Below are 26,635 nucleotides of genomic sequence, written 5' to 3' on the forward strand. Positions count from 1 at the left end.
TCATTTGAGTTTCAGGGTTTCTTTAAAAGTAGGAAAAATATTATTGATTTAAGATTCCTTTCAGTTAGGATTATGATACTTATACATGATTTTTAATTATTTCCATGTTTTCCAAATACCATATTTTAAAGAAATCTGTCCTATTAAAGCTGACTATAAAAGGAATTTCTTTAAAGCAATCCTGCTTTGCCGTTGATTTCCATTTTAAAGGTTAAGAAAGGCTTCTGTCTGAAATTCTTCAACTAGGGTCATATTTTTGGCAATAAAAGTATTATGATTCACACTGGATGATGAAGTGTATTTGCAAAATAGGATTTGTTAGGAACTTTTGACCTCACCAAGTGTTTCTTTTCCAGTGCAGAGAGCACTTGACTGACTTACCTATTACGCAGCTTTCTTATGCCTGAGGTATCTTCAGCCAATTCTCCTTTTCATTTTATTAGGGTATTCATAATACCTATATGTATATATATTAGACTACGTATTTAAAAGTCTGAGGTCTCATTATATGAAATGGATTTTTTAAAAACTATGTTTAGATACACTGGCCTACAAAGAAGATTAAACATTTAGGTGAATAATTCACTGTTGCAGTATATGTATACTTCAGCCTACCTCTTAGGAAAAGCTTAACACAAGATTAGTATTAACAACATTAATATCACTTTTCTCATATATTTTATGATAGCATAGAAGTTTTATAATTTACTAATGCAAACAAAATTTGCAGTCTTTAATAGTCTTAATTTTGGAATTTATAAAAGAATGACTTAAGAGCTCCTAATTTTTTAAGTGTAAGTAGAGATATGCTGTGCATTCTTTTTATGTCTTTGATTAGTAATCAAGTACCAGAAAGTGAATATGCAGTTCCTGCTTTAAAATTCAGAGTTTATGTTTGAGTTCAAGAGGCATATTGTTGATTGTTTAAAAATTACTTAAATCTGAGCCATAGGACCTTTAAAATCTCAGCATGCCTTTTAATCTAGTATTTCTGCTTCTGTTTTGAGCTCTGCAAACTTTCAGCAAGCCAAAATTGAGTTATTACCCTTTTTCAACACTAACAGAATAGAAGGGTTGCTATTTGTTTACTACTTATGATATAATGCCTGGATAAATGCTTGGGTGTCCCTTTATGATGATGATACAATCAAAGCATAGTTTTTCCCCCTTTCTGAAATATTTCTTTAGTGATGAAATTGCTTTGCATTTAAGAGGAGAAAACATGGTCGGGTGTGGTGGCTCATGTCTGTAATCCTAGCACTTTGGGAGGCTGAGCCAGGAGGATAGTTTGAGACCAGCCTGGGTAACATAGTGAGACCTCATCTCTACCAAAAAAGATTTTTAAAAACTAGTTGGCCATGATGGCCTGTAGTCCTGGCTACTAGGGAGGCTAAGGTGGGAAGATGACTTGAGTCCAGGAGTTCAAGGCTACAGTGAGATATGATTGGGCCACTGCACTCCTGCCTGGGTGACAAAGAGACACTGCATCTCTAATTAAATACATATATAGTTGGAGAACAAACTGCTCTGGAGTTTTTGGTTTTCTTTTGTTTTTAAATTTTATTTTAAGGAGAAAAAAGAACATAAGACATTCATTTAATGTCTCAACCACAAACATTTGCACTGTAAACAAAATGACAAATTATGAAACAATTTTCTTGTCCTTTTAATCCTAGGAGAGAAAATTAAGATCATGTACCCTCAAATAAGCTTCAGTTTCCTATATTTAAACTTTATTTTTCTTCATAAAACTATAGCAATGTTTATCACTTGGTTACATTTGCTTTTCCTCCAGGGAAGCTAAATTGCTGTATGTGATTGGATTTATTTTATATTTTTCATATTAAAGATGAAAGTGATAAAAATTGAACAATTGACTCAAAAGGTAGGTTTATAAACCTCTAAACAAATTTGAATACAAACAAGGTTATAATCAATGAAACACATTGTTTTGGCAACTTCAAATAATATTGGATGTTTAACAAAAGGAATTAGGGTAACTCTTCTAAATATAACTCATTTGTGCCTTTCAAATATAATTTAAAGTAAAACAACTCAGGATGAGAAGGCATGGGGAAAAATACACGTTAATGAGAGCTATATCCTAAAGCAGGTCTTCAGCAACAGCTTATATAACTATGTAATAAATGTTTAGAAATTCTTTGTATTCTGTTTTCAAGCAGTTATGCAAGTGGCTTTTTACCTTTAAATTCTTCAAGGTATTTTTCTAGAATTGACCCAGGTTGCCCTATTTCACATCTCACCCATTTACAGTTCCAGGTTGGGATCAGTATTTCAAATAAAGTAGGGACACATCTAAACTGTATATCGATGGGATGTTTCTGGCAAAACTCAGTTTCAGCTAAGATTCTTTTGCCACAGTAGTATCGATACTTCCCAGGGCACCACTGTCTAGCAAACCAATTGCATCCTAAAACCAGAAATTGCTAGTCTTACTTTGTTAATTTTTAAATTCTTTTTTTCAAAGTAGGCAGTGAGCATTTTTCCATACCTCTATGTGGGCGTATGGTACAATGGTTACTTCTTACTATAGGCAGTTGCTTATGTTCCCAGAATTAGAATAGCAATTCCAGAAAAGTAGCCATGTGGAAATGTACATCTTATTCCTGTGAACTTTGAAAATCTTTGATATTTTTGGAAACTTTAGGCTGTCTTTAATTTTTATGTTCACTGTGAGACAACACACTATTTGGGTATTATGAGGCCAGTCTACCTTGAGATAATTAGTTATTTAAATGAGGTGTTAAATGGAGGTAATGTTAGGCTAGTATAAAATTATAAGAGGTGTTTTTCTGAGGTGTGTGCCCATTTGCCTCAACTTTTTCTAGTATTAATTGCCTCAGGCAGTGGCTCTTCAGCTCTGTAATACCTGATTTTATTTAAGGTATCTTGTGATTACAGAATATAAGGATTACTAAAGGTTTTTAAATATAGGTGCCTTTTCTTTGTACTTTCCATCCTATTCCTTCCCAACATGGAGGTTCTTTCCCATTTCTTTGTATATATTAGGCATTCAAATAATTGTTAATTGGTCTTGATGTGAAATAGTTACATACTAGGGATTTTCTTTTATACAGATACCTACTTTTACTACTTAATCATCAAAAGAGAACTTGTGTCATTGCTCTGACGCCACAGGTAGAATACTCAGGTAAATGTAACCCTATTAATGGTGTCAGAAAAAGTGAAGCATTATGTACCTATATGTTAATTTATATTCATCTGATAGGTACTCCTGTGATTGAATTTGGTTGAAAGAGTACTTTGGAAGATTATTCCCTCCTTCGGGGGATGGATGAGATTTAATGCAATATTCAGCAGTTAAAGACAACACTAGAAGAAGGGGGAAATTTAATTCAAATTTTTATTTACTCAAAAGTCAAAATGTGAGTATTTCATTAGTAGAGTTATTAGTGAAACATACAATGAAAAGATAGTGAATTCTTAGAGCTATCATGTTTTAATCCAATCCCACTGAACTATATCTTGATTTCATGTTTATTGTATTAGTTTGTATCTTGATGTAACTCAAGTATTATGTAGACATCTCAAACTAAAGATCACCAGGTGCTTTGTTTCATAGCTGGGCTATGTGCCATGGAAAGTAGTTCCCAGAGTTTAGATGAGATTGGGAAAGACATTGCCCAGAAGAGTTCCCCTTACGGAGCTCGGGATAATGTAATATGGGGCTAGATACTGCCCTGGGGCCTTCTATACCTAAACTACCTGAATGTGCCTTTCTGAATATTACCAGTTATTCCAGAAAGTGAGCATAAATTTAACTGCCATTCTTTGTTAACATTTTATGCCTGTGTAATTTTCAAGTAGTTGTGTGATGGATTATTACTTTTTAGTTGCTTAAACCCCCAATACTACATTTGAATAATACTCCATGTTTTTAACTGGAAGACATGCTGCAATCCAACAACACTCATCTCAAATATGAGGAAAGTTGGCATAAAAGTTATTTAGTATAGGAATTTGAGAATATATGTAGTTTTTACTAGTTTGTATTATACATAAAATATCTTTAAGCAAAAACCACCTCTAAACTTAATAAAGTATTTACTTTTCTGCTGTACATTGTACAGTTATTGTGCAATTGGAATGATCAAGATATTAATAAATCCTCTGGTGATCACAGAAGAGTACTCTTCCCCACTTTATACAAGATGACTAAAACTAGAATTTAAAATTTTATTCAAAATTTTGCTTTCCTCAATGGCAAAGATCAAGTGTGACTGGGTTTTTACATAATTCTAGTTAGGACATTCCCCCCGCCCCACTCCTTGTTAGCTTCTCTCATTGAGGCCCGAGTGAAAAATAGCTTAAATATAAGGAGTTTGAAAACTTTAATGGACAAAAAGGAAACTCTTGAGAGAAGGTTATCAGGAAAATTGGGGATTAAAAAGATTTAGAAATAGTAATTGTCAAATTCAAATTATGAGAATCCTCAATGCAAATATGCTTAATTCCTCATTCTGTACATACTTGTTCCTTTTTAGGTTTAAGTGGTGGGCACAGTTAAGAAATGTGAACCCACTTTATTGATCCCCCCCACCCCTCAACAAGGATTCCTAGATAAAACATGGGAAGGCAGGAGAGACATTTTTCTTTTCAGGAGAATTATTTCTCTGTCAGCATTTGCGAGGATATTGAGGCCATTCTTCTACTCATCTTGACTTTAAATCTTTGTACTGGTAGGTACCCCAGAATGGTTCCAAGGTTAGTACTGTCTTTCTTTAGCTTATTTCAGCTTCTACCATGTGTTCTTCCATGTTTATTGAGTCTAAATCCGCTCAAGGAAAAAAGAAATATAGAACAGTGGGAGTACTTTCATATTTAATATGCAAGGGCATAGAACTTTAGGAAACAATTTGGAAATATTTTTTCCTAAAATATTTGTGGTTATAGGCTAATTTATGACTTTCCTTCTCTCACTGAAATAAAAAGAATATATAGTTAAGGAACAGGGATGAATATATAACAGCACATGTGACATTTGACAGCTTGGGCATGTTGTTACTTCCTAATCTTGAGAACCACAGTTTGCTGTTTTAGAGGTATCTGAGAGGTTCCGGATAAAAGGTGTTTCCCGAATGTTCTTAGACCTTGAGTGTGCTGGATGCCCTAAAGTAGGAAAGGAATTTGTAACAAAAGCTCACGATGAAGAACCAGACATTCCGGGCCATCTGAGATCTTGCAATGAGAAGGCGCCAGGCGATAAGGAAGAGTGCAGTATTAAAGAGGTAGTGAATATTTCGGAGCCTGGGGAACAGACATACATAACCAAAGTTAAAACTACCAGATATCCAGCTACATTACCTGAAGATAAATGTTTCTTTTCCTGACTGTGACCAGCAGATATTTATGAAGTACTCACAAGGTATGTGGCATGACTTGATGGCCTTAGGTTTTTGTATCTTTCATTTCCATAATGTTCTTGCTGAATAGTCAGATTTCCACCATATTTCCCTAATTTCTCTTGTATACCTCTCTCTGCTTGAAGCTATTTACAAGCATGACTCACTTAATCTTTCTTAAATATACTTTGATCATATTACCACCTCAAATTTTTCACTAGAGGGTAAATTCTAAAGTTCTTAGCCTGCTATTCAAGGTTCTTCCTGTTTGCAATCTGTTTCCATCCTTATCTGTGCACTACAAACCCTCTGCTTCAAACCAACAGAGTGCTAATAATTCTTTGTCCTGTAGGGATTATGACTGAAAGAAATTTCAGGAATTTGAAGGAACTGGAGCGTAAATTGTTTTTCTCAGGTCTCCTAACATCATGTTGTGATAGGTTGTTGTAGAAGAAACAGAAACTCGGGTTCAAATCTGCCTCCTGTACTCACTATATGTTACCATGGACAAGTTACTTGTGGTGGTTGAGCCTAAATACCTGCTTGATAAAATAGGGATAATAAGAAGACTACTTGCCTTTTAGGAGTGTGGTGAAGTCTAAATGAAACAGTGTATTACAGGCATAGTATAGAGCACAGGACTGGTAAAGCAGTGAATGCTTAAGAAATGTTAATTTCTCCCCTTCCCTGCTCAAATTTTATGTCTGATATAAAATCAGACACATGGTAGGTGCTCAATAAATATTAACTGACTGATTATACTCACCTTTTTAAGTGTTGCTTTGCTTCTGGGATCCCAGCCATATCTTCTTTCAATAAGTACTTTTTTATTCCTAAAACATAATTTTCAATGTATTCTAACCAGTTCAGCTGGCGCACATCAAAGTTGAATACCTGAAAGGAAACAGAGATTGTTGATTACCAAAATCATGCTGCTGAAAGTTGATGAGGTTTCTTTTATATATATGAGTTATGTTCCATTTGGTAGACATAGGTTGGAGCTCTCCAAAGGAGAGATTATTTGAGCAATTTTTTCAAAGGTACTGATAGTATAGATTACTATTGACATAGGAGTATTTAAACATGGGCCAAGCAAAACAATTGATATTTAGGAAGTCTTATGAGGAAAATTTAAAGGAACTGATATATTACTTAGTGTAGTGAAAGCTTATGGTTTGGCTTGGTATACTTTTTCAAGTAAATGAGGAGTAAATATTTTTAAAAGTGATGAAATAATACATTCGTGACCAAAACCTAAATTATGTTTTTTCCCTTAAATTTTGGTGTTGTGCCTTTGCCTGGCATCCTTTCTGGTAGGGTTACCAGGTCATTATGCAGATTAGAGTAAGCTTTGGGAAGCAAAGCCTTAAGGAATAGGTTAGCAGAACTTGTATTAAAAAAAAAAAGGAATGGTGGTGAAAGAAAAGAGGAGGGAGAAGAGACAGACTGATTTATTTATTTGGGAAGAGAAAGTTTGCCACATAGAAGATAGGTATTGAGAGCGACATTAAGGAAAGAAGATTAAAACAATTTTTTTGCATCATTAAAAAAATATTCTCTTTTTGGTTACTGAAATGCTAGAGTAAAGGTTTTAATTGCTTTCAATAGATTTTATTTCTTCTGTACTTTCCGTTGAAAATGATGCTATGCTGAGACAGGCTTGTGGGGCTCAGCCTTATATGGATTACAAATAGAGACAGAATGAGTCGAGAAGAGAAACCTGATAGGTCATTCTTGAGCCATGTAGGCTACCGCTAAAAAGAGCTAAATTGGGGAAAGAGAAGAAGAAAATGAGTTTCAAATGTGATTGACTATAAAGAATTTGGGGCAATAAAAGTTGTTAAACAGTGGAAAGAGTATCAGGAAGATTGTGGTATCATCTCTAGAAGTATATGAAGTATTAGGTACGTTTGGGTTTGGCCCTGTTGAAATAATATCAGATAAGAGATTGCATCACTGGGTGGATTTGGTTTTATAGGTATTCATTTGGTGTATTTGGAGAGACTGCCCTGGAAAATGAACTTGCACTAGCATTAAAAAGTTTCCAAGGCCGGGCGCTGTGGCTCACGCCTGTAATCCTAGCTCTTGGGAGGCCGAGGCGGGCGGATTGCTCAAGGTCAGGAGTTCAAAACCAGCCTGAGCAAGAGCGAGACCCCGTCTCTACTATAAATAGAAAGAAATTAATTGGCCAATTGATATATATATAAAAAAAAAAATTAGCCGGGCATGGTGGCGCATGCCTGTAGTCCCAGCTACTCGGGAGGCTGAGGCAGAAGGATCACTCAAGCCCAGGAGTTTGAGGTTGCTGTGAGCTAGGCTGACGCCACGGCACTCACTCTAGCCTGGACAACAAAGTGAGACTCTGTCTCAAAAAAAAAAAAAAAAAAAAAAAAAAAAAGTTTCCAATATTTAATAGATCTTAGCAAGTGGAGGGTTTGCTTATAGTACCTCAGTCCTCCCCATTGTGCACTTTTCTCTCTCCTTTGATATAACACACTCTCTGATCACTTTTTGCCTGTTTAAAAGCTATTATCAGCAAAGAGTTTCTCTTGTGTACATTGAAGGAGAATTGCCTGATTAGTCTTAACTGACTAAACTTAGTCCTCACTGTGAAGGATTTTAAAAGCAAAAAAGTCTACATTCAAATAAATGATGTTCTTAGAACAATAGCTGGCACAAAGTAGGCATTCAATAAATGCTTGCTGAATACATTAACTTTAATATTAATTTTAGAAGCCAAAATGTTTCTTTTTTGTTAAACAGCATTTTTTTCTGTTGTTTGAGCTTCATATAAGACTTGTATGAATATGACCAAAGTAAAATCTTAGTTTCCTTTTTACAGACAGCTACTCTTTGATGGAGGCTTAGATTGTACCAAATAAAAGGCATAAATTGTCAGAACCAAAAAGCCAGTTACCACTAAAAGTCAAGTTTATTGACCTTGACATGGATGTACTATTTTCTGAGAATCTCTTGGGTTTCATTCATAACTTGCATCTTTCCTCCAGAGTCTATAATTAGTTTTGTTCCCCTTTATCTAAGAAATGTTAAGCTTCTAAAGAATGTAATTGAATTTGACATCTTAAAGATTTAGTAGTTCTCTAGGGCTACTTAATTCTGTCTCCTTTATGTGCAAGTAAAATTTTTATATATTAATCACAGAAAACCAGCTTAGACCTGGGAGGAGAATAACTAAATATTAATATCCCCATTTAACATTCTGAGTATTCACTAAACATTTAGCTCATTTAGTAATGAGCTCTTTGCTGAGTCATTATCCATATTGCTTTTGGTTTATCCTCTCACCTTTCATGGAGAACTATGACAAGAAATAGCTTTTTAAAAGTTACTAATTCATTGGCTGTAGAGATGTTATCCATTGTGTCTCTTGCTTATAAACATTTCTTTTTGAGTTAAATGGTAAGAAAAACTTTGCTTCTCTTGGAACACTGGTTTATTTTCTCCTTTTGGACAATGAGTTCGATGAAACTATATTTTTCTTTTCACTTTGCCACCAGAAAGCTCAAGAACAAATTCCCTAACTACAGCAACTTAGTAGGATCTTTGAGATTATATATGAACATTCTGGTTTTTTTGCTCCAAACTGTGACTTCATATTCTGATTCATATTTTCCCTGGTTTTTGTGTTTTATTTCTGTTTTATTCTTTTATTGTATTTAAGATATCGCAAAGCTTTATGAAATTTGGAGTATTAACAAAGAGAGCAAATGTAACAATCTCTAGAGAGCTTCATAGGCGTGTCCAAGAACTGAATTGCTTTTTGAAAGTAATTCCATTATTCCTTTGGACATACTTTTTCACAATATCACTAAATATCATTTATTCATCTATATATTAATAAACAAGCTTTTATTTTTATACTGTTTTAACATTTCTAAGTTAGATTTCAACGAGGCCCTAGTTTGGAATTTTGATTCCATATGGCAAGTCAAACTGAATTCTGAGCCACACTGGAATTTGGCAATTACTTTTAGATCTATTACTTTTGAAAGTTAATTTGAGAACATATGTTAAATCCACTGAAGCTTTGATTGTTTCTTTTTGCAAAATTTTCAATCATTTTAAGTTGAAATAGTAAAATGTCAAAAATGAAACTAAGCTCATTACCTTTTTAATTATTTACATGGGTAAATTACATGGAAAAGTACAACAAGGATAAGCCTACATAAAATTTGAAGCTAATTAAAAAATATGATAGCTTGAGTTTAGTTATTTTTTATAAGTTGGTTTAATCATTTCAAACACTAGTGCTCGAAGAACTTTGTCTATACAAGGTATGTAAACATTTCTGAATAGCTCTATTTCATGTCAATTTGAGAGGTACTCAGCACTGATTTCAGATAAAATAGCCTTCTAAATTTCACCTGGTTTACTTAATACAGCATTTATGGTGTTTGACATTGCAAGTAACTCTTAGGTTCCATGGCAGAAAATAATTCTAGGGCTTGATTTTGAATTATGCTCCATGAGGTTGATATATAGAAGTAAAATCCTTAGTTGGTAAGTGAGGAGAGCTAGCCATCTTGCATTTACTTCTTAGTGTGACTTGGTTTCTTCTATATAATGTCAGGTACAACATAAACCAAGAAATACTTTTTAAAAAAATTTATTTCAGGCCAGGTGCGGTGGCTCACACCTGTAATCCTAGCTCTCTGGGAGGCCCAGGCAGGTGGATTGCTCGAGGTCAGGAGTTCAAAACCAGCCTGAGCGAGACCCCGTCTCTACTATAAATAGAAATTATTTGGCCAACTAATATATATATAGAAACAATTAGCTGGGCATGGTGGGGTGGCACGTGCCTGTAGTCCCAGCTACTCGGGAGGCTGAGGCAGAAGGATCGCTTGAGCCCAGGAGTTTGAGGTTGCTGTGAGCTAGGCTGACGCCATGGCACTCACTCTACCCTGAGCAACAAAGTGAGACTCTGTCTCAAAAAAAAAAAAAATTTTGTTTCTTAGTGGAAAATGTTAATCAAGAGAGTGAAAACTTTAAAATTTAGTTGAAAACTTTAATAATGGCATGAGGACATACTCGGGGAACACATGATTCTTTGAGGAAAAAAGAGCTAGGTACGAAGTATGGAAGATTTCTGTGTTTGTGAATTTCAGAATATGCAAAGATTTGAGGACTTATCCTTTATGGCTGCCAAGAAGCTAAAGAAATTAATGGTGTTCATACTAAGCAATTAAACTGAAGGCTTATCTTGAGAAATAAATGTCTGAATTGTTGAAGAAACATATTGTAGTAGGGAGGAAGATTGACGATGCTAGTGAGAGGGGAATACTGGGGGAGGGAGGTCTCAGAAGAGATACAGTGCATAGGTGTGTAGAGATTAGCTTTAAAAAGATAAGAGAAGGCACCGTGGTTCATGCCTATAATCTCAGCTACTAGGGAGGCAGAGCTGGGAAGATCACTTGAGCTCAAGAGTTCAAGACCAGTCTGAGCAACATAGTGAAAAAGCTGTCTCAAAAATTTAAAAAACTAGCCAGGCATGGTGGCCTGCACCTGTAGTCCTAGCTACTTGGGAGGCTGAGGTGGGAGGATTGTTTAAGCTATGATCACACCACTGCACTCCAGCCTGGATGACAGACTGACACCTCATCTCTAAAAAAATAAATAAATAAATAAATAAATAAGGAGGGAACTGTTTATTGTGGAGATGCCAAATGGTTTTCATGTGACAAGAACAATGGATGAAAGAGTTTATGAGCAATAAAATCATTATTTTTCATTGAAGTCACATGCTGTGGAGGGTCGGAGAATGACAGAGGTACTGAGGGTTTGTATAATATTAATAGAAAAGATGACTGCTGAGGGGTTAAAGAACTGAAGGTGCAGCAAATGAAACGACTACAGAACAGCAGTGAAGATTTAAATCCAAGAACCTAGGTCTCTTATGTACATTCAGCTTATTTCTCGTGACTGTGTTAATAGCATTGACTGATTTTTTTTTTTTTTTTTTTTTTTTTTGTTAGCAAAAAAGACCCCAAATCTGTGTATATAACCAAAGCTCCCTGTATTCATCAGCTTTCCAGGTCAAATAATTTTAAATTTCAAATGAGTAAGATTTTCCTGTTGTATAAGTTATTGCTGTACTTACTCTCTGGTCTTCAGGACTCAGCTCGGACATCAGCATTTCTGTATTGTATGTGCTCCATTCCCAGCTCCGGTTGATGAAATACTCTAGCATGGAAGTAGTTCTTAAAAGTCGATTCATGAGCTTTGTCATCCTGAGGTGAAAGATCAGATAGGAGCAAATATCAGCACACCACAGATGGCTGCTTCCCTGTCACTGTCTAAGGATAGATAAGAAATTATTTTTAAGAAAATATAAAAATTATCCCTCTCTCTTTCTCCCAATTCCTCATGAAAATTCTTTTTTTTTCTTCCACATTAACTCTGTCCATTCAGCAGGAAAGGAAAGGGGGTGAATCTAAAGGAGCTTCTACTAGACATTTTAATACCACCAAACTCCTCTTTTTTCGGATATCTCTTTCTAAACTATAGCAAACCTACTTTAAAACCAAGCTAACTATTCACCCTTAGTAACATATTGTTTATTTTTTGAATTCTGAAGTAGATAACTAGAAAACCTATTTTTCTTCTTTATTATATGTTCTTGGATTTTTTTTAAAAAATTGATGGGACTTGAGGTCTTAGTATATATTAATAATTTCTGGGCAGAAATATTGGCTATATTAGCATCTGGCAAACCAATACCAGTTGTCAATTATAACACAGATTTAAGAGAAAAGAATTTATCGTTAATATCCTAACACACAAACAAGTTCCCATAAATTAACAAGGATGATCCAATAGAAAAATAAGGAACAGAAGCAGGCAACTAACAGAGGGGAAAACTTGAATGTCCAATAAACGGATGTCTCCAGCAATCAGGGGAATGCAAATTAAAATAACAAAGAGAAAGAGTTGTCATTCCTTATCATGAGTTTGACAATTCAAAAAATTAATTTTTGCAAAGTATTGATGAGAGTGAGAAATACATACTGCTCTGTGCCCTCATACACTGTCGTGGCAGTACAAATTGACAAGAGTCTTCCTTTACGGCAACCTGGCAGTAGTCACAAAATCTACATACCCTTTAATCAAGCAGTCTCACTTCTCAGCATCTTCCCCAGACATAGGGGCATGTTCTACAAAGTGGCGTGCACACTGATATTCATTGCCCCGTTGTTTGAAGTAGAAAAAAAAGACAATGCTAGGCAGAATGACTTAGATTTTCATGAAAAATTAGTGAAAAAAGTTTGAAAATTGTATGATTGTTTTATGTATACTACACCTCAAAGCAAAATTATATTTAAATATATCCACTATGGATATAAAGGCATAGAAGATTACACACAAACACACCTGGAGAAGGATAAACCCCAAATTGGCTAAGTTTTAATCATTTGCACTGCTAATAAGGATGAATATTAAACGTGCTGAGAGAGACTTCCTCCCTTATAAAGGGACTAGTACGGAAGGCAATACCTTTCATGTTTCTGATTGTTGATCACAGGAATCGCCTTTGGCAATTATAATAGTGATGACTCCCATGACACGTGTATAATTATTCAAGTGAGGGATGTGTCCTATGTCACACAGCTAGATGGTGACAGCCGCCTTAGCATCAGCACACTTTGTTCCTTCTAATTTCTTCACTCATCTCTAGGTGGCAGTAAATCCAATTCAGAATACTGGCTTTGATACTCTTCTTTCCTGTCACTTTGTGACTACTTCAAATTCTTCCCTTAGTTTTTATTTCCTCATTTGTAAAATTGGGATGATAAGGATATCTTCCTTGGGTGGTTGTGAGAATGAAAATGGGATCATCGTGCATTGTCCTTAGTCTAAGAGTGCCACATAGTAAACGCTCAGTGAGGCTGTTATCATTACTGTATATTTTAAGAATATCTAACCATTTGGAAAACACCCTAGTGCCAGAGTCTCAGTTGCTTTTCTTTTTGTGTGGATGATTACTTGTTGAATTCAACAAGCAAGTTCCTCAACATTTAACTTCCTTTATTATGCAGGAGGATTTTCAACTTAGGAGTCTCTCAGCTTCTCATTACAACTGCTTTGTTTGTCCCTGAATTCATATGGGTTGAGTATCCCCCATCCAAAATGCTTGGGACCAGAAGTGTTTTAGATTTCGAACACTCCTGGATTTGGGAATATTTGTATATACATAATGAGAAATCTTGGGGATGGGATCCAAGTCTAAAGATGAAATTCATTTATGTTTCATATATACCTTATACACATAGCCTGAAGGTAATTTTATATTTTAAACAATTTTGTACATGAAACAAAGTTTTGATGACATTTTGACTGATCTGTCACATGAGGTCTGGTGTGGAATTTTCCACTTGTGGCATCATGTTGGTACTCAAAAAGTTTGGAATTCTGGAGCATTTTGCATTTCAGATTTTTGGATTGGGGATGTTCAGCCTGTATATATGTGTCAGATTCAGTTGTCCCCTTTGATCCTCAGCTGAAAGGAGTGCTATAGACTTTGGGGTTCTGATCGCCCATGCACTGAGACTCTCAAAGCCATTGACTCAGCTTCTCACCTGGGCTTCCTTCCAGTGAGCCGCAGATAGAAGTCATAGATGATGGCAGGGGCACGGTGGCTGACTGCATTCCAGTACTGGTTCATGAAGTTGTTGGATGTGAAGTCAGCATTTGGCCTCCTGAAAGCCCTCTCAAATGGGATTTTTTCAAAGGTTGCCAAGACTTGGAATCCTGGGGGAAAAAAAAAGAGTAAGTGCTAAGTCTATGAGAACATAAGCCCATCATAGTGGAAGGCGTTTGCAATGGATAAAAATAATAAAGACTAAGATTTTGCTATATGGAGTCAAGAATCAATTCTGAGAACCAAGTAAAGATTTTTATGCTGGGCAAGTGGTCATCTGCAAAATCAAAACATGTGAATGGGTTAAGATTTGGGTCCTTTTCTTGAAACATTTACTGTAAAACAAGTTGTTGGGGAAATAGATTAGTCAATACAAATACTATTCAGAAAAATGTAAATCCATAATTTAATTCCAAGGTTATCTAGTCTATTTTGAAAGCCCTAAGACAGGTGAGGAGCCTTATTTCCTTGGTTGAATCATTACTTGCAGAACCATTAAATAAGTTTCTTAACATTTTACTTAAGTCTTTATTAAAGGTTTAAGTAAAAGATTATAAAAGGCAGATTCCCTTGTGTTAACTAACTCACTTTAAATACCACAGTCTTTTACTACTTTGGTGTTTTTACTTCTCTGGGAGTATGTCAGACTCAATTGTCTGATCTGGTCTCCAGGGATTTTTCATAATAATATTTTTCTTTTTATAAATTATTTAGATTAACCTTAGTAAAAACTTTTTGTGTACATTTGTGAATTCAATAGTTCTTTTCAAAAGATACTCATTTGAATTCAATTTTGATTTAATCTATGTAGGTTTTTTTCCCAAAGAATATGCCTCAGCTCATTATTCAATTATGATAAAGATATCAGTTATTATGGTAACATTATTATTGTCCTCCCTAAAAAGATACCACCTAGAAATCTATATGAACAATATAGACCCTATACAGACAAGATTGTCAGGAAACATCCGGTCCATAGGTATATATGCTTGAAAAAGGAAGTCAATCAAAAAGTTATGCACAGTATATAGCATAAAAGATCCAGTATTGACATTGACCTTCTGATCTATATAGTCATGCCTGTTCAACATTTTCCACTTGGATGTGTAATAAACATTCATATTTAACAGCTCTAACATTGACCTCTTAATACTCTCACTACAAACCACCCCTTGCTCATTATATACACAAAACTTGCTTCTCCACAATTCTCCACCACTTCTAACTAAATGGTAATTCAGTATTTTTAGTAGTTCAGCCAAAAACTTTGGGGTCATCTTTTATTCTTCTCTTTAATGACCCCAAATTTGTCAGCTCTCTATTTGAAAACTATCCATTATTAAAATTTCTATTGCTATCTCTCTAATCCAAACCACCACTCTAGCTTGGAATATTACAGTAGTGTCCTAAGTGGGCTCTGCCACTGCTCCGACCCACTACAGTCTGCTCTCCAGAGTGATTCTTTTAAAACATAACTCTGAGTGTGTTATAGTTACTTCTCCATTCAGAACCCGTCAGTGGAATCTCATTTAGAGGGAAAGCCAAACTCTCACCCATGGTCTGTAAGGCCTTATCTACATCCTTACTCCCTATGCTCATCACTCTGCCTTTTATCTCCTGCCATTCTCCCTCTCAATGCCTCTCGGTCATAGCCATACTGGCCTCCTTCCTGTCCTTGAATACGAAAGAAGAGCTTTAGCACTAACTTCACGTATCCCTCTGCTTTGCCCCCTCATTCTTTCAGGTCTCTGCTAAGATCGTCCCTTATCAGAGAGGCTTTCCTTGGCCACCACACGTAAAATAGTAGCCTTCCCATTTTACTCTTCCCCTCTTTAGTCTGCTTCGTTTTTCTTCAAGCACTTAACCGTATCTTGTGTACATGCCTCCCTACTAGGATGTAAGTGTCGTGAGAACAAAGTTTTGTCCATTTTGTTCATACCCATAAAGCACCTTGAAAAGTGGTTGGTAGGTAACTAGTGCCCAACAAATATTTTTTGACTAAATGACTGAATGAATGTCTCAGCAACATACAATTACTTTCCATTTCCTAAATCTATCTCAACTCTTCCTTTAGTCATTCCAAAAATATTTATTTGGCATTTTAATACTTGCCAGACACTGTGCTAAGTGCTAGGGTTAAAAAATATATCTGACCTGTTCCCTGTCCTTAAGGAATTGGCAATCTGGTGGGAGGTGTGGATGATTAGTGATTACAATATTTTCCCTGAGTATTCTGCTACAATATGTTCTGGAGGAACATATTATATTGTACAATATGTTCTGGAGGAATTACAAAAGCAGCATCTAACTCTGGGTGCCAGGGTTGGTAGGGGTTGAGGGTAAGTTAGGAAAGGCTTTTGAGAAAGCTGTCTAAATGGCAGTAACCAACATTCACTGATATATTTACTGTTCTAGTCACTTTATCTCATTAAATCCTCCCAAGAGCTCTCTGAAGTAGAATAATTATTATTCTCATTTGACAGGTGAGAAAGTTGATTTATAGGGAGAAATAATGATTTTCCTAAGTTCATACAAGTGGTAAGTAGTGGAGTCTAGTAAGTTGTGGGACCTACACCAGCATATAACCTCTATATGGGCATGGATTTCTGTTTAGTGTTAAATCCTCAGCACAAAGAGTAACGCTTACTCCATGAATACAGAATGAATCAATGAGCAATGATTCAAACCTAAGTCTATTAGACTTTAGAGCCTAAAACTCTTAGCCATTAAGCTACTACTGTCTTTCTGACCTGAAGGACAAGTAGGATCTCATGCAAACATAGAAAATTTAATGTGACAATTATAAACTATACTTCTACATATTCACAGGTCAAAGAAGAAAGTAAAATGAAAAATTTTAAATGCTTAGAAAGTAATAACACGAATACATAGCAAAATGTGTGGGATACAGCAAAAGTTGCATTTGAGGGATATATAAAGCCTTAAATGCTTATAAGAAAAAACCTGAATATTCATGAGCTATATTTCTAAGTTAAAGGAAAAGAAGAATCAATTCAAAGATAACAGGGAAAAGGGTATAATAGAAGACAAGAAATCAGTGCAATAGAAAACAAAGCAGCAAAGAATCAATAAAGCCAGAAGTTGGTACTTTAGAAAAAAATAAACCCCTTTGGAAGAATAATTGAGAAAAAAGAGAAGATACACTCACAATTATTATGAATTAAAAAGAGAAACATTAACTATGGATATAGCTTATGGCAAAGGAACAAGATAATATCAAAAATGTTATGTAAATACATTTAAAAACTTAAATTCTTAGAAAAGAGACAAATATAATTTACTAAAACTGTTTCAAGCAAAAACTGAAAGTCTGAAAAATCCTTTAACTAGTGAAGAAGTTGAAGCAGTAAAAATCTTCCCACAACAAACCATGAATCCAGATAATTTACAGGTAGTTTTACCAAATTTTCAAGGAATAGATTATTCCAATCTTACACAAACACTTGTAGAAAATAGAAAAAACAAAGGAAATATACTTCAACTCATTCTATGAAGCTGATACACCAAAACCAAAATTAGACAAGGTCTGTATGAAAAAAAAAGGTAGAACCTTATTTGATTGAAGAATAGCTGTAAAAAATCCTAAACAAATTACCAGCAAACTGAAGCTGGGTTTATCCTAGGAATGGCAGTATAGTTTAATATTTGAAGCCTTTTGTTAGGAACAAGACAATGACATACACTATTGCCATTTCTATTCATCATTATGTTAGAAGTTCAACAAGAAACATAAAGACCTAAGGTTTAGAAAAATAATACTGGAATTTTTGCAGTCTATGTGTCTACATAGAAAACTGAAAGGAAATGCTATACATTCACTAGCAACAATAGCTTATAGCAAGATGGCTAGCTATGAGGTCAATGTACAAAAGTCAACTGCATTTCTATATACCACCCACAAATGATTAGAAAACATATTTTTACAAAAGACATTTAAATTAGCAAATAAAGTATAAATTATCTAGGCCCTAGGTATAAATCTGATAAAAGGTATTAAAGACCTCCATGCAGAAGATTAAAATTTTTCTTAAAGAACACTAACAGAAACAACTAAATGGAAAGAAAGCCCATGTTCACCCACCCAGCTGTCAATCCCTTTCTGTAATATCACCTGAGGCTATGGATATTAAACCTATTATCACATGGCTAGTGCTCCTAATATGAAACATTTTGTTCCCTCCTAATTGTCCTGATAGAAAACACAAGTGAATTTCAATTTGAATGCAAAATCAAATTAGTTGGTAAGAGCTTCCAGAAATGCTGGATTAGAAAGGATTCTTGACTGGGGGGGGGGGGGGGTGGGAGATACTGTGATCAGCTGACAACATCTGCTATGTGTGGGAGGAGAGTAGAGAAAACATGCATGCCGGGTATTTGTCATTCTTGGAAAGGCATTCTTCAAGTCAAAGTCTATTCATAAAACAAGCCACAGTGTCTAGCTGCCCTGTAACAGAATTCTCAGTTTGGTACCATGGCTTATCATTGGAGTATGTAGAGGTAGTGTTACCCCATGTAACAGGGAAAGGAGAGGTATGTTAGTGGATACTAAGGAATCCTACAGGATAGTTAAACTGCCTACTTTTAACCTTTGCCATCATTAGATGTTTAAGTCGTACATAGATTATAGACATTGAACAGATTCAGTCCCTTACACGTAGTCAAATCAATACTTTGCATAGTTCAGGGTTTCTCAGAGTGGGTTTCACCTGCACCAAGAATCATCTGGCTGCTTATTGAAAATACAGCTTCCTCAGCACCGTCTAAGACCTTGGTCCTAGGATCCAAGGAATCTGGATTTTTCTTCTCCCACAGCGACTCATTCACTTTTACAAATCACTAGTGAAGTGATTATTGTGCACTCATGAGCGGCAGGCTGCATACATTAATGAGTTGAGTTACTGATTTAGTAACAAAGATACATTATTTGGCTTTTCTAAATCTCCTTGGTCATTGATCATGTCACTTTTTCAGTGATATATCAAGCAAAGAAGGGATGTGTGTGTGCTGGCCATTGCCCCAAGGGGAAGGAATATTTTATCACCAAGATTGTTTATAACTGCCAACTTTTGCTTGGTTTTATCATTGTTTTTAAAAATCTCTATAGCCAGTGGATTCCTTATTACAATCATGCATAATGTTCCCCTCTGACTCCTTTATTTGGTATACCACAGTACATTCTAGTTAACGATTACACATTTACAATTGCTAATTATTTTTTCTCTTTACTTACTTTTTGTTTTCCTTTCCCACTATGCTGGAAGCTTCACAACACACTGTTTCTATTTGTCTCCCCTGTGGCAGACACTAGTGGTTATGTGGTTACATTGCTACAGGTGCTTACCCATTTTGCCCCAGTTACAGGGATTGAGGTTACCAGATGTACAATGGTAGACTAACGTTGACTTAGGTCTGGAAAATGAAATAAAAATTAGGTAAATACAACAAAATGGAGAACTAATGAAAGAAAGATAAGGGGAAAATAACATTTTGATAATTCTCATGACTAAGGCAGCCTTTGCAACACTTCCTTTTATCTTTTTGTATCTTCTTTGGGTTAATAAGTAAAACAGAAGAAGTGTAGGAAAAGTATGGGTGTGTGTGTGTGTGTGTGTGTAAAAGTCCAAGAGGTGTGACATATTATGGCACACACGTCTGAGTTCATATAAAAAAATTTAATTCTGTTTACCATTTACTGACAAGTGTACAACAATGTATATTTGAACTGAATGTACAAACCACCTTTTGTGTGTGTGCGCACACTAGGAAATTTTCCCACACATGGTGATCTGAACCTTTGGCATTTACCAGGAACTGAGCAGTTCAAGAAAATATAAAATATGTACTCAACTTCATCAAATTCTATGTCTTTTGCCTTAAAAAAGGAAACCGTGTTTTAGATTACTGAATAGAAAGAAAAGCCTTTTGGTTATATCAAGAGTCTTCTGGTTAATTGATTTAAAGGGTTTATTGCATCATGATCGACCAAGTACTAAGCAGTATTTATAAATAAACAACTCAAGGCCTATATAGATGGCATATTAGGAGCTATATAAAAAATTTAAATGCCTTCTCACATTGGAGGTCTGGTATGATGAAGTGCCTATTATTTTGAAAATGTGCCTAACATATTCCCCCTCCCCCTCCATCGAGTCTTTGAAGGCCCACGTCAGCATTCACACCTGTGAACTGCAGTGTACCATCCTACTGCTAGCGTGAGATTGACGACCGTATCAACTGGAATTAAATCTGCCACAGCCATCGGAGTAGCTTTTATGGCCCGAAGAAACCCTTTCCCAGCCTGTATAGGAAAAATAACATAAAATATTAAACCAGGTCTTAAGTAACAGCTGGGGCTCAAGTATATATCAAACAGACAATACTAGTGCTGTTAGTGAAAATAGCTACCGTTGATTCACTGCTTACTAGGTTATTGTGCCGAGTCTGATTTCTGTCAGCCCAGCCAAGCTTCCCAGCCAAGTGTATCTCAAGAGCTACTATTTCCATCAACCACTAGTAGTTCTCAGGTTCCTTTAGGAAATAAAATTCCTCAAGTTTGTGAGAGGTTAATATACAGAGTTAATTAACAAGTTTTCACATCTTAAAAATTAATTCATAAGACATTTTAATGATTAAGGTTTCCCAAATCTCCCCATTATTATTTGTTTACCATTTTCTTCAATGATTTTGTTTTCTGTTAGTGCTTACCCACAAGCAACAGCAGGCACTGAAAGTTTAAAAACATTTATTTGGAAAAAATTAATTGATGACATCATACCATTTAACAAAGCAAAAATGTTGGGGGGGGTGTGCTTGGGAAAAGGCCATCATTCTTTACTTTATTCCTCAGTATATCTCAGTTCACCTCACAGATCACTGATGTTATATAGGTATAAAAATTTTGAATTATTTGTGCTAATAATTTGTTGACTTTATGAATTAAGCTGATTCTTTATACTTTGCATGTTTCCAACATCGACTTGCAATGATTAGCACTTTCGTATGTTTCTGGGATCATTTTAAAATAATGATGTTCTAAGTCACCAAACATTGAACCCAAATAAATTTCGAAAGAGAAAGAGGAGAAGGTAGGTAGGGAAGAGAAAGAGGAGGGGCTGCTAGAAAAATCAGAAGAAAGGTTGTCACTGAATTTGATAAGTCATAATTCACTGTCTCATGTTCCTATTTTGGTTCATATTGAACCCAGTTTTGGGAAGAACAGAAGCAGAGTCTGAAGCACTGTCTGAGTCTCTAATTAAAGATTTACACTCATTTAGATAACTGAATTCCTAGTCATTGTCCTAAAGAATAAAGTGGTGGTTCTGGTCCTAAAATGCTTCAGTCTGAGCTGAAAGCACCACGGCTCAGCTGTGTCGATCTGAACTGCAGGAAGGTGTGCACCAGGGCTGCTAACCCAGAGAGCCACGTCTCTCCTTGCCTGTGAGAAGATGATTGTTGAAAAGGTATTTCTTGTATTCACCAAGTTTTATGCTTGAAAAATTTGCTCCAATTGGTAATTCTCTTTCTTGTATCTATTAAGAATTAGTGATGTATATCTCCTTTTCATACACACATGCAAACTCATATATGTGTTTTATAATCGATAATTTAATCTATCAGGATATGATTTTTACTGCGTTTTTAGTGAATTTGCTGCACCAATTCATGCTATTAATAAATATTAATAGCAAAAAGGGAAGAAATAGCTCCATCTTGTGGTAACTAAAGGAAAATCCTTGATGTTCAAGGATTTTCTAAAATAAAACATCTTGATGATATCACATTACCTCTGTTTTCCTGGTAATAAAATTCTCAAAGAATAGCAGCAATTTCAGCCTGCCTCTATCTCTAAAGGAAATCAGCATAATTGAGATAAGTTGCTACAATTTTTGTTAGTAAAGTGCCATTTATGTTTTTGGATCAATGAAACTATGCAACACTAAGAATTCTGTTACTAATTTCAAGGAGTTATTTCCTCTTCATCATACATACCGCAATAATGAGCCCACTAGGTCCATTTAGATTATCAACCCAACCCTAAAAAAGAGAAGATTTCTTCTGGTTACACATTTCATAAAGTTGTCATATCTTTGAAATACCTGCAATTTAATCTTAATAAATTTTAAACAGAGCCCTGAGACCCCCAACAAATAGAACTATATAACCTAGTATATTTCTAAGATCCCAAACAAAGATCAATGCCAAAGCACAGGCTGTTTTCTGCACTTGATTTGACTGTGTAGGAATTAAAATTTTGCCAGCATTGCTTTTCACAGCAGGAGTCATGGATGGTTTCCTGTTGTTTTATGACATCTTATGAGTTAATTTGGATCTTGTCTTAATATCAGGATCTGCTAAGCAATTAAAAAACCATAATTCTTCTCCACCTCAGTGTTGATTGTAAGCTCCTTAAGGGAACATTTCAAGCATGATTTGTAGAAATTATCCATTTCTTGAAACATTTCTTGTTAACATTTCTTGTTAATCCATTTCTTAACACCTGTAGAGTCCATACCAGATATATGTTCGTACATGTGTGTGTTAGCTTGCTTAAAGATGTTATAGGAAAGATTATGGTTAGGAGCAGTAAGAGGGAATCGTCTTGAGTTGGTTTCCTAAGCCCTAAGCAAATCAGATGACCTTGCTATGTCTGTTTCTTTATCTTACAGTGTAAAAGTCAAAATGTGTGTGTATACTGGGAGAGGAGAGAGAAAAGAGGAGAGGATAAAGGGACTAGTACTTATTCAACCTTTTACTAGGGACCAGCCTTTTACTAGGGATTAAGCACTCCTCATATATTATCTTATCCACTCTCCAAAGGAAATAGTGTTAGTCTAAGTTTTACAGAAGAGAAAACTTAAAAGATTGCATTGCCAGTAAGTAGTGGAACTCAAATTTATCTGGCCCCCAAAGCTTCACAGAGTTTCTCTGAAAATGATGGTATAATTCAAAGTACTTTCAAAAGGATATGAGAGTATACAGAGGTAAAAAAAATTAGTATTCCTAAACTGAGAACCCTCAGTGAGCTTGTGACTTTTACTCACCCTGGCAGTTGGAAGACTACCAATTTGGCCATCAAGAATGAAACTATCACCCATGGAAATTTTGAGACTAGAGTGAATTTAGAAGCTAATTTAAGATCTCTACCCAACTCCAGGACAGAAGTAACTCCCAGAAGAGCTTCATATGGGTAAATCCTGAACCCGACATGGAACTTTGCCCTAATATAATGAGTTCATGTTTGATTTGCTGAACTCAGCTATAAATCCTGAGATGAAAAAGGAAAACAAACAAACAAACAAAAAAACCCAGACACTAGTCAGAAAGTAATTGGGTTAGAAGAACCCTGGTTTGAAAGCAAAGCAAGGAATCCAGGTGAGTAGGCTTACTGGAAAAGGCTCCTGCCAAGTTGCTCCCACAATGGACGGCCTTACGATGGCAATGTTCAGGTTCCCGCTCTCTTGCTGCACCACCATCTCTCCCAAGGCCTTGGTGTAGGTGTAGGTATTGGGCTGATCTCCTATCAGCTTGGGGGTGATCTCATCAATAATAGAGTCGTCTAACCACCTGCAGGCAGTCAGAGTAAAAAGACTTCTAGCAACATACATTAAACAATAGACCAAAAAGAAAAGGCGAGGCACACAATCAAATACAACTTCTACCTTCTGGATTGAGTTCCAGAATTCAGAACAGTCACAGGATACCGTGGTTGAGTGTGTACCTGATCAAGTCATGCATGATGGATGAGCTGTTTGCTCTCCACTGCTAAGCCAAATCTTATCAGTCCAATCCTATGTCCTCTCACCCAGATAGATAGAAAGAGATTAATAGACACGATCTACTACTTTATTACTACTACTATATAATACAGTTTTTTGGGGGGAAATTAACATGCCTGAATACATCAGTGTGATTTTGATAATGTGTTTGATACATTTATTCCTATTTTATAAGACAGACATTACCCATACTATTTTGATTTTTGATTATAGAAAACCTTAACTGTTACCACTTTGCTGACATGACACATTGTTGAGCATTAAGATATGCTTGATGTTAAGACGTATTCAGAATTACAACGCCCAATTGTAATAAATCATTTGATACTGAGGAGGAACATGAGCACTGTCTATAATGTTTTTATTTTTCTTACTTTGGTTCTACTAGTGCTGAGTCTGGATAGTTAAGTGCCTTTTGATTTAAATTGAATCAGGAAAGTTTAAGATGTTCCTAGAATTAAAAGCAACTCAACTATGTAGAGAAGTAGAGACTATTTCAATTTTATGGCCGCCTAGGGGCTGGGAGAAAGTGTGGAATAATGCAGGTTCCTCTCCATCTTTATGCTACTACTACTGCCACCTCATCTCATTTATGGGCCAACAGTGGATCTAGGAACTGACACAGAAAGTGAGGGAGCAGGAGAAGGAGGAAGCGTGGATTACTGGAATACAAATGCTCCCCATCTCGGTGGAAGTCGCTCAATGAGAAAGCTCTTTAAGGCACCAGTCTCCAGACTTGCCTGCTCATAAATAAGAATTACACGGGACGCCTGTTAGAAATCCAGATTCCCGGGTGCCATTTTAGAACCACTAAATCAACCTGCAGGAGTGATAGTCTGATTGCTGGTATTTTTAGCGAGCCTTGGTGACTATTATAGTCAGGCAAATTAGGGAATCACTAATTTAAAAGAAGTCCACTTCACAAACTTCAGTCCTTAAGATTTGAATGCGTTGGCGTTAGCTCGCAAGAAATACATGGCATAAAAATTTCAGTAAGAATTGGAGTAAGAATTTCAATAGAATTGAACTTTAAAAGAAAGAAATCCTTGGTGCTAGAAATGTAAGGCATGACAATTATGCATATTCAAATCTGACAGCTAATTAGATACATGCAACTCCATATGCAAAGCAGTAGCCATGTCCTATTGGTTTTTCTTCCCCAAAATACATAAGCATTTTTTGTAATTGGTGTCAGGCCCTTGTTCCAGTCCTTCACACCACTTCTCCATCCCTGGTGATGGGTCGCTCTGCCCCTGGCTACTCCCCAACCCAAGCTAATCCACTGCGTCCCTCCAACCCCTATGACCATAGTAATATTCCTAAAGCCCACTTTCATCAACGTCTTTCTGTGGTTAAAACAAATGAGCACTCCTCCCTCCCTTACACACAACCCTCTGCATGGTATTTGAAACCCCCACAGTATGGGCCAGCCTACCTTTCCATCGTGATCTCTACCTGCTTCCCTGTACATAACACGTGTGCTGCCCAAATGGAGTCGTGGCTGTTTGCTAAGATGCCCCGGGCTTCCCTGCTCCAGTTGCTCTGCCTGGTAGGTGCTCTGTCTCACCTGTCCAAACTGCCCACTCTTCCAAGTCTATCTCATACGCCTGTCTTCCAAGAGTCCCCCCCCCCCACCTCCTCCACAGCACTAGACTTAATAGGTCCTACATGTATAATTTCCCCCTGTTCTATTCGTGTTGGATGTGAGCTCCTTGAGAGCACAGTCTATACTTTTTTTTTTTTTGAGACAGAGTCTCACTCTGTTGCCCTGGCTAGAGTGCTGTGGCATCAGCCTGGCTCACAGCAACCTCAAACTCCTGGGTTCAAGCAATCCTTCTGCCTCAGCCTCCTGAGTAGCTGGGACTACAGGCATGCACCACCATGCCCGGCTAATTTTTTTCCTATATATTTTTAGTTGGCCAATTAATTTCTTTCTATTTTTAGTACAGACCCCTCTTGCTCAGGCTGGTTTTGAACTCCTGACCTTGAGCAATCCTCCCGCCTTGGCCTCTCAGAGTGCTAGGATTACAGGTGTGAGCCACTGCGCCCGGCCGAGAGCATAGTCTGTACTTTAAGAAAGCATATTTTAATCATTAACACTGCCAAGTATGTGGGTAACCTGGAAAGACCATGGGCTTCCGCATCAAATGGCCATGAATAAAAACGGTCTCTGTGCCTTACCAGCTGAGAGACTTTCAAAGAATTACTTAGCCTTTCTGAGCTTTTTGCGCCTTTGCTAGCATAGCAGTGATAATAGCAACCCTATAAGATTATGTTAAGGAATTAGATGTCTGTAAAAGTGTCTTGCTCACAGTAATTGCTCAGTAATAATTCATTTCTGCACTTCCCTTCTTCATGCATATTTACCAGGTTTATTTACATATGTTTAATAAAGCAATAAATATTTATGGCTCCATTTTTCTAGCTCCTAACTCTATAGTTATTTCAGGTTTTTATACAGGTGCAAAAGCTCTTTTCTTTTCCACTGGTTTCCCTAAAAGGAGTTACCGTGGCCTGAAAAATCAGACAAGCAACAACCAAAGACCTATCTTTCCTGGTCCATTATGTACATTTTAAAAAATAAACATCCTACTTAAACTGTTACTCTGGAAAACTGGAATTTCACTGGCAATCCCCGATGCGTTTACATACATACACTTCTAAAGGTAAATATCACCAAATGGGTAGTAACAGATGAGTCAGAATGGTGACACAGTTGGATGGGGACAGAAGACAACTGCAGGGACAAAAGCCAAAGAAGGCTTAACACTGATTAATGGCCATGCTTCTTATTACTA

General features: G+C 36.2%; 1 protein-coding gene across 5 annotated transcripts in view; it reads right to left on the minus strand.

The window, feature by feature from the left end:
• Window positions 1-4,356: 4,356 nt before the first annotated feature.
• The window catches only part of FAR2 (fatty acyl-CoA reductase 2), a 150,998-nt gene continuing 128,719 nt past the window's right edge, over window positions 4,357-26,635 (minus strand). For all 5 annotated transcript variants that reach the window (XM_076007530.1, XM_012747946.3, XM_076007531.1 and 2 more), the window contains 8 exons: window positions 23,448-23,625; window positions 22,051-22,095; window positions 20,241-20,359; window positions 19,403-19,470; window positions 13,979-14,150; window positions 11,503-11,632; window positions 6,151-6,278; window positions 4,357-5,289 (listed from right to left, as the gene is read on the minus strand). In XM_076007530.1, the coding sequence (XP_075863645.1) occupies window positions 5,127-5,289; window positions 6,151-6,278; window positions 11,503-11,632; window positions 13,979-14,150; window positions 19,403-19,470; window positions 20,241-20,359; window positions 22,051-22,095; window positions 23,448-23,625 (1,003 nt within the window). In that variant the 3' untranslated portion in view covers window positions 4,357-5,126. The remainder of the gene's footprint in view (window positions 5,290-6,150; window positions 6,279-11,502; window positions 11,633-13,978; window positions 14,151-19,402; window positions 19,471-20,240; window positions 20,360-22,050; window positions 22,096-23,447; window positions 23,626-26,635) is intronic.

The sequence above is a fragment of the Microcebus murinus genome, chromosome 10, assembly GCF_040939455.1.
Source record: "Microcebus murinus isolate Inina chromosome 10, M.murinus_Inina_mat1.0, whole genome shotgun sequence".
NCBI classification, from domain to species: domain Eukaryota; kingdom Metazoa; phylum Chordata; class Mammalia; order Primates; family Cheirogaleidae; genus Microcebus; species Microcebus murinus.